The following is a 7,814-nucleotide window of genomic DNA, read 5'->3' on the forward strand; positions in this document are numbered from 1 at the left end:
ATAATTGGTTTCCCCATAGGTTTGAGTCCGAGGACCATGCAATACCTTGGTTCTGTCCAAAACTCGATTTTGATAAGTAGTTGGTTTCCTCATAGGTTTGAGTCTGAGGACCATACCTTGGTTCTGTCCAAAACTTGATTTTGATAAGTAGTTGGTTTCCCCATAGGTTTGAGTCTGAGGACCATGCAATACCTTGGTTCTGTCCAAAACTTGATTTTTATAAGTAGTTGGGGGAATTAACCCCTTGGCTATGGCATGAGACCTTGGTTTTGGGGGAATTAGCTCCTCGGCCAAGCCCCTAGAACCATCTGTGCGGCTGACGCTACACAGCGTAGCCCCTAGTAAAGAAACACAGCCCCTAGTGGAACTTTACGCTAGAACACTACAATCGGTCGTTGAAAATGATAAAGGGACTCTCTCGACCTACCGCCTGTGCCAACACACAAGTCTTCCCCACAAACGGCGCCAATTGTAAGGACACAGTTTGTAACGAACCGTAACAGGGTTGGGTTCGCACGTGAAAAGGCCCAAACAATATCATTTATAGAGCGTGGATTTGAAAGGCTAGGCCTTAGTCACCAGACGGCGGGTTTTTCGTGGCGTTCATACATGGTTTAAATTGTGTTCACCCTAGGAGTCTTTCTCCTGGAGGCGGGTTGGGAGGTTCTGGTTTTTGGCCATTTTTCCCGGCCGCTTCTTTAGATTGCTTACTTTTCCTTTTATACTAGCCTAGGTTCCTTATCCTTCGTCCACGTGTAGGATCGACTTCTCTAAGACTGATACTTGTCCCATCAGTCCATATCCAGAGTGGTTGGGGGTGGTTGTAAAAGCTGGACAATATGGCTCTGTCAGGTGCAGAGTATTGAATGGCAGTAAGAGCAGCTTTCCCTGGTCGTTATACTTTCCAGCGTACCCTTCTCTACTGACCTAGATATTTTAGATTTTCTTTCCATGTTGTTCCTATATCGTTTTTGCCCTTCTCTCTAATGAGGCCTCGGATATGCCGAGGACAGAATCATCCTCGGCTGTATCTCAAAACTATTTGGACTTTAATTACCCCTCCTCGGCCATAACTTTCCTCGACCCGGGCCTTGAGCCCCAATGTAGAAATGGGCCAGGGTCTCAAGTTATTGGACCCCACAATAATGATTACTCTTATTATCAAACTAAACACCAATTAATTTTTGCAAAATATTTAAAAACTTTGTTTAACTAAGAAACTAATGTTATACTTTTTGCAAAATATTTAGTATTTTCTTTGCCTATTTCTTCAGAAGTTGTATGTCACTGTCACAGACTCACAATTATAAGAATCGCTAAGAATTTAAAATCCAATCCTAATATAAGTCCAAATCTTACCTAAAGCCGAAACCCATAGGAGTCCATCAAAAAAAAAAACCCATAGGAAATAAAATCTTAAAAGCTAAAAAAAGGTTTCACAAAGTCCTAAACTAAATAAAAAACTAAACGTTAATAAGAATAAAGTCCTTCTAATTAAACCACTTGAAAATTACAAAATTAAACCCAAATCAATTACGAAAAGAAAATAAATAAATAAAAATATATATATATATATATATATATATCAACAAATACAATATAATATAATATTATATGGCGGCAAAGATTACACATCTTCTTAAAAGTGTCCTTTAGCTTCACACACTCTATCTCTCCGTCTTAATCGCCAAGCCTTTGAGAATCTGAATTCTTGTCCGTGCCAAATCGATGCCGCTTTTGTAGCTCCTGATTCAGACATCAAAACTTCAGGTACTTGTTATAACCGAGTTACCTTAATTTTTCAGAAAATCAAAATTCTTAGATTTTGTTTCAAAGTTTTGTTTAATTTGTTAGACCCAATTGATCTTTCCTTATGGGTTTTTCATGGGTTTCATTAAAAATTGTTTTTTTAGGTATTTTATTTCGTTGTCTAATTATGTATGTATGCATGTTTTGTACACTTCATTGATGTAAAATGATTTTCAGGTTGTGGCTGTGTAAAATTCTGGCACTTATCTATAAATCCTTTTGATATTTCTATGGTTTGATTATGATGAACTTATTGATATGTGATGTGTAGTATCAGCATAGGCATCAAATTTCGGGTTGAAATGATAATTGGTTTGACCTGTTTTGGTAATTTGTATTAACTTATTGAGTGATATCTGTGCAGGTTATGATTAGAAATTTCATTATAAAATAACTGAGATCGGCTTGGAAGTTGAAGATGATTAGAATGAAAGCTAATGTTCATGGCTGTCCTTTGATCAGAATTGGGTTTAGCTGCTAATGGATTTCCTTAAACAGAATGGTTATTGTCCTATTAAGTCCCCAAATCTGTCAGGGGCCATATTTGAGTCGATCACCTTTCGGGAATTCTAGTAATTAGAGAGAAACCATTTTTTGGGCTGAGAATCTTGTGGTAATTAGCATAGATATAGTTTTTGGTAAGTATACTTCACATATATATAGTAGTCCATTGACTCAATTCTTATAAAATTCAAGATTTTTGGCTTTCTAGGTGAGTCAAATGAATTTCTCAAATGGCCGGACCTGTGGCCAGTTAGCATAAAAGCAGCTTCAGAATACTGAAATGTTTTGAATTGGGTTGGTTGGATTGAATTGTAATTTTATGCGAGTATTGTTTGGCATGTACTTTACTAGGTTGAATTTATTGTGGTTTGATTTTTTTTGTTTAGTACCTAAAAGAAAAAACTCCTTTTTTTAATTAATAGTATTTAATTAAAAAGCACAAAAAAGGTGGTGAAACCCCTAAAAAAACAAAAAAGAAGTAAAATACCAGAAAAACTATCAAAAGTTCAATGAATCCAAGAGGTCTAATAAGCAGTTCCCAGAAGAGAAAAGATTGGAAGTCGAAGGCAACATGGACATAAGCCTTGTTGGCCCTGTTTCAATAATAATTTGATTTTTGTGAATCCGAAAATTTATGTTGCATTAGTGAATGCACCTTCTTAGGGATTTTATATTTAAGTTGTTTTATGTGTGTAAGTTATTTGGAACCTCTATTTTTTTTTTCTCTGATAAGTTCTTTGGAACCTCTTTGAGGTGGGACTAATAGTTTCTTGAGTTACATGAGTGTTAGGTTATCCTTGGTTATGGGACAAAAGTAAAAAGTTTTGATTCTTAGAATAGGTGTTCAGAGCACCCAAGTTTGAGGTTTTCTGGGTTTAGGCTTTTGTTTTATGGTATGCTTTGAACTCAGCCAATAGGATTGGCATTAATATGCCGGTCATGTTTGTATTAATATTGGGTCAATTTTAGTTAGTGCGTTTTAATGTCAGGTTTAGGATTGGTATTAAATTTCCTTTCACTAATCTAGTTTGGGTGGTGGCATGTATTTTCAAATTTGTCTCTCAAAGAATTTCAAAGTCTCAGCAATGTGTAGGAGGTGTAAAATTTACTTATTAAAAAAAAAAAAATTAAAATAATGAGCTCTGAAGCTTTCTTTATTCTGTGACAGAACAGAAGAAATCTTGTACAGAAATTTACTTTTAGTTTTTTCCCCCCTTTAATTGTACTTCTGTAATCAAGCTTCGTATGAATATTTGTCAAAATTCCAAAAAATGTGTTTAACTTTTTGTAGGTCTCATTCTAGTCTATTAGATTTAGATATTTCTTGAGTAGGCTCTATTTTAGTCATACTAATTAATTTTGTTTATGGATTGCTTTTTTATGCTGATAAAATCTTGTAGTGTTAAAAATGAGTTCACGATATCCAGAAGGGGAAAAAAATTATAATTTTTTCCCTTATGGATAAACGGACAAAATAATAGTTGATTTACGGTAAAATGTATAGTATTTTTTGGCCATGGCTACATAGTCTCTTTTTACTTCTGCTTCTTGAATTTTTTTTTTTTGTTTTTTTTTCTTTTTCACTATCTTATTTTTATTATCTCTCTTCCCACTGCACCATCAAACTTCCTTTACACCTTAATTCTACTTTTGAACCCTTGGTCTAAAAGTCCCCAACTACCCTTAGTCTAATCTAACACAAACCTCTCTCTCTTTTCAAGACAACCCATAATGTTATTTGTTCAAAAAAGATGTTTTTTCTGTTTTTTTTTCCCTCTCCCCATTGGTATTCACTGGGTTACCATCCATCATAAGGATTGCTACCCTTTGTTTCAAACTGTTTTAAGTGTTTCTGTACTAATTTGGTATTTGATGTGCGCTAATCCAATTGGAAACAAGTGGCTTGTTGCCAATCCTCATTTGCCAGCATTTTTATTTCATATTTTTCCTCTTTTGGCATGGCCACATTTTAAAAGTTTTTTACAGATCATATTGACATGTGACACATGATCTGCCATTGTGAACTTGTGAAATCCTAAAGGTGAAAATTGTTCCTTTACATGTATTCTATTTGAGAGAGGCATATATTGAGTTGTGCTGCTTGTGAATGTTGCTTCTTATGATGCACGTAACTTGTCTATTGTTATTTTGCAGATTCATAATCATGAATGACAAAGAGGTTCTGAAATATGAAGATATTGTTTTGAGAGTGTCGGATTTGGATATTCTGGAAGGACCCTGTTATCTCAATGATCAAATAATTGCATTCTACTTTGGTTATCTGTCTTCCTCATGTGACTCGCATGATATCCTTCTTGTTCCACCTTCGGTGTCTTTCTGGCTTGCTAATTGCAAAGAGGAGGCTCTCAAAGATATCATAGAGCCCCTCAAATTATCAAGCAAGAAATTGGTTCTATTCACTGTGAACGACAATGATGATCTGAGTGGTGGTGATAGTGGTACACATTGGAGTTTGCTTGTTTATGATAGGAGTAGCAATACATTTTCACATCATGACAGCATGGAGGGAGTAAATAATTCTCATGCTATGAAGCTTTACGAGGCTGTCAAGGGATTTATGGGACCAACTGCCAAACCAAACACAGCATCATCATCTACACCCAAAGGTAGAATGAAGAAAAAGAAAGATGTGGGTGCAACTGCCAAAGCTGTGGCAGTTGCTGATGCTGAACCTTCCTTTACAGAATGTGATACACCACAACAAACGAATGGATATGACTGTGGACTTTATGTCATTGCCATTGCCAAAGTAATTTGTCAATGGCATTCAAGTAAAAAGAAGGGCAAGGAAAGCAACTGGATTTCTGCTATAGAGAGGCAAGTTGATGCATCTTTAGAGATGACAATGAGAGATGAGCTACTAAAGCTCATTGAAAATTTAAGGAAGGAGGATTGAGGCAAGCATATGAAAGATACTTGTTAAAGGGAAAGATTTCTGAACAAACAAGTACAGAGCTTTGGACTTAACCACATGCATGTATAGATACTGCATTGAAAGCAAATTCTGTTACCATCATGAAAACTTGTCCATATATATTTTTTTCTCTCCTTTCATACCTGTAACAGCATTGCAGTGTACAGTTAGAAGCACTCTACCATGTTACAATTTTAACAAAAAGTGATAAATGTGATTTACACACAATTGTTTTTACTGATTACTGAAATTCATTTTGTTACGCATGTTTGGAATTTTTAATTTTTTGCAAACATTTAATTGTGGAAATTAATAAATGTTATGTCCATGACATAGTTTGAATTTGATACTCGGTCCTAAAACTTCTTGAACATAAACTAGCAAGGTCTTCTTCAAAATGGGTAGCCATTGGAAGAGTAATTTAGTCTTAGCTGTTATTGTACAATAATGCATGTATTTAATAGCTGGTGTGGAGCATGCCACATCAACAATTTGTAAAATATTTGCAACATAGTTTTGACTCTAGCATTACCCTTATTTAAGTAATGGAACACGTAAAGAACTTTGATCAATCAATGGCAGCTATTAATTGATAATTATGACGGATTTTTGTTGGCTAGTGCTTGAGAGTTGAGGCATTGAAAGGGTTTCATTTACAAGTATTGAAGAAGGGGGATACGGATGTTGAGTTAGTGTTGTAAGGAGGAATTGGGTGCTTTCATTGGAGGAGTTGATGAGAGTGGGAGTGAGAAAGGTGGTTAAAGCAGAGGTGAGAGAAGAGGCAGTGAAACTAGCCCTTGAGTAGAAGGAAAATATAAAGAGAGATGGTGAATTCTTTACTGCTTTTGGGTTTTTGAACTTGAAATCTTGATGAAAGGATTGTCTGTGAAGCGTTTTTTGGTGCTTGTTATTGATAATTATATATTTGGTATTCTAGTAGTGTGATTGCAAATACCTTTCACAGTTTCACCCAAGCTAGGGACATAAGTAATCCGAAAAAAGACGCAAGCTCAATAAAAAATTATATGACATTAAGATATCATGAATGAACAACATTCTAATCTGTCAAAAGCTTTCTCTAGATAGTCTAGACCAAAATTTGCAACTAATGCATCTAATCTGCCTTTTTAGTGTAAGATTTCTTGAACTATAACTATCATCAGAGGCCCTTTGTCCAGGGACAAAACCAGCTTGACACTGGAGGATAAGATGCTGAAGGAAAAGACATTCAATTAGCAAAACTTGTCCTTATTCCAAAGATCTTTTCTCCATAAACCATACAACCATTCTATATTCCCTTTCTGTAACAATATTCCTATCCTATCCCTATTCCTATATATAGCAATAGCATCTTCATTTACCATGTTGTCTTCATGCAACTTTTCATGCCATATTCTTGCAAAGTTTCCCTTAGATCAAACTAGTAAACCAGACATTACACAGAAATGTAACATAGGACAGAAGACATAAAAGACTAGAAAGTGTTTTAGTGTTTCATCAATCTTATGATCTCTCTTTTAGAGAAATTGTAAAGGAATCTATGAGATGTCTATCAAAGCATACTTTGATTTCATCACTTCTATTACAGGAATTGAAAGTAAACTTAACATGCCAAATAGAAAAAAAGCAGCAGACAAAAATGAAAATGACTGTTCAACTAATTCATACCCAATACCACAATATAAAAGGGGAAAATGTTTTAAGACTGTCAGTCTCCTAGCTAATTTTTCGGCATACATGTTTCTTGGTAACATGCTATGGACAGAAGCTCCTCAATTCACAATCACATCACATGCTAGATTTGTCAACATCACTATGTATTATTGAAATACATGTTGCCGTACAATAATGCTAGGGAAGATCTGCAGAGAAAAAGCTTATCAGATTTATCTGCACATTTATTAATGGAAAATGTACAGAACTTTGGTGATCATGTTAATATAAATCAATGCTATTAATTGATAAGACTCCAACATCAGACCCATATCATCCTTGCTGTTAAATGCTTTAAGTACATATTTTAAAATTACAAAATGTATATTATGAATTCTCGAAAGATCAATATGTTATAGTATTAGTATTTTTCAACTACTTGTACCATTTGTTTTTCTTTGTTATCTTTGTGTCAAACATGGCCAGCTTGTATTTCCTATCTTGACCAAATTTTCTATGCTAGAAAAGATTCCAACCCACTTGTATACGTGGAACGACAAGGATGTTTAACACATTTGGCCCTATCGTTTCATAAATCCATTAGCAAGAACAGAATCAAAATGAAATTCAACACATATTCCCAAGTTTTCTGTGATTGTTTGATCTATTTAATTATTATCGTTGTGGTTGTGGGCAACAATGATTGAGATGTGCGGAGAGGGATTAGATATGCATAGCCTTGGGTGGTGGCGCCAGTTGATTTGGACCACAGAAAAACAATCATTTGTTGTCCATTTTAGTTAGAGGTTATAAATTTGTAATTTGACAAAAGAAAAGGTAAGGGAACTTTAATTGGAATACCGTGAGCCTTATCACTTATCAACATCACGGGTTATTTACCTAATTATTCACG

At 35.0% G+C, this 7,814-nt stretch overlaps 1 protein-coding gene across 4 annotated transcripts; it reads left to right on the forward strand.

Moving 5' to 3' along the window:
- The first annotated feature begins 1,627 nt into the window (after window positions 1–1,627).
- LOC115981813 (NEDD8-specific protease 1-like) lies at window positions 1,628–5,485 on the forward strand. Of its 4 annotated transcripts, none has more exons than XM_031104176.1 (3): window positions 1,628–1,770; window positions 2,174–4,354; window positions 4,468–5,485. In XM_031104176.1, the coding sequence occupies exon 3, from the start codon at window positions 4,478–4,480 to the stop codon at window positions 5,228–5,230; it is 753 nt and encodes a 250-aa protein (XP_030960036.1). In that variant the 5' UTR covers window positions 1,628–1,770; window positions 2,174–4,354; window positions 4,468–4,477; the 3' UTR covers window positions 5,231–5,485. The 4 variants fall into 4 exon arrangements, with proteins under 4 accessions (XP_030960036.1, XP_030960035.1, XP_030960034.1 ...); XM_031104175.1 differs by having other exon boundaries at window positions 2,174–2,447; XM_031104174.1 differs by having other exon boundaries at window positions 2,174–5,485.
- The last annotated feature ends 2,329 nt before the right edge of the window (window positions 5,486–7,814 follow it).

Source organism: Quercus lobata, chromosome 3, assembly GCF_001633185.2.
Source record: "Quercus lobata isolate SW786 chromosome 3, ValleyOak3.0 Primary Assembly, whole genome shotgun sequence".
Lineage (NCBI taxonomy): Eukaryota > Viridiplantae > Streptophyta > Magnoliopsida > Fagales > Fagaceae > Quercus > Quercus lobata.

What these genes read in the sequence shown, in the direction of transcription:
- LOC115981813 (XM_031104174.1), top strand. Translation starts at nt 4,421, where the DNA reads ATGTTGCTTCTTATGATGCACGTAACTTGTCTATTGTTATTTTGCAGA.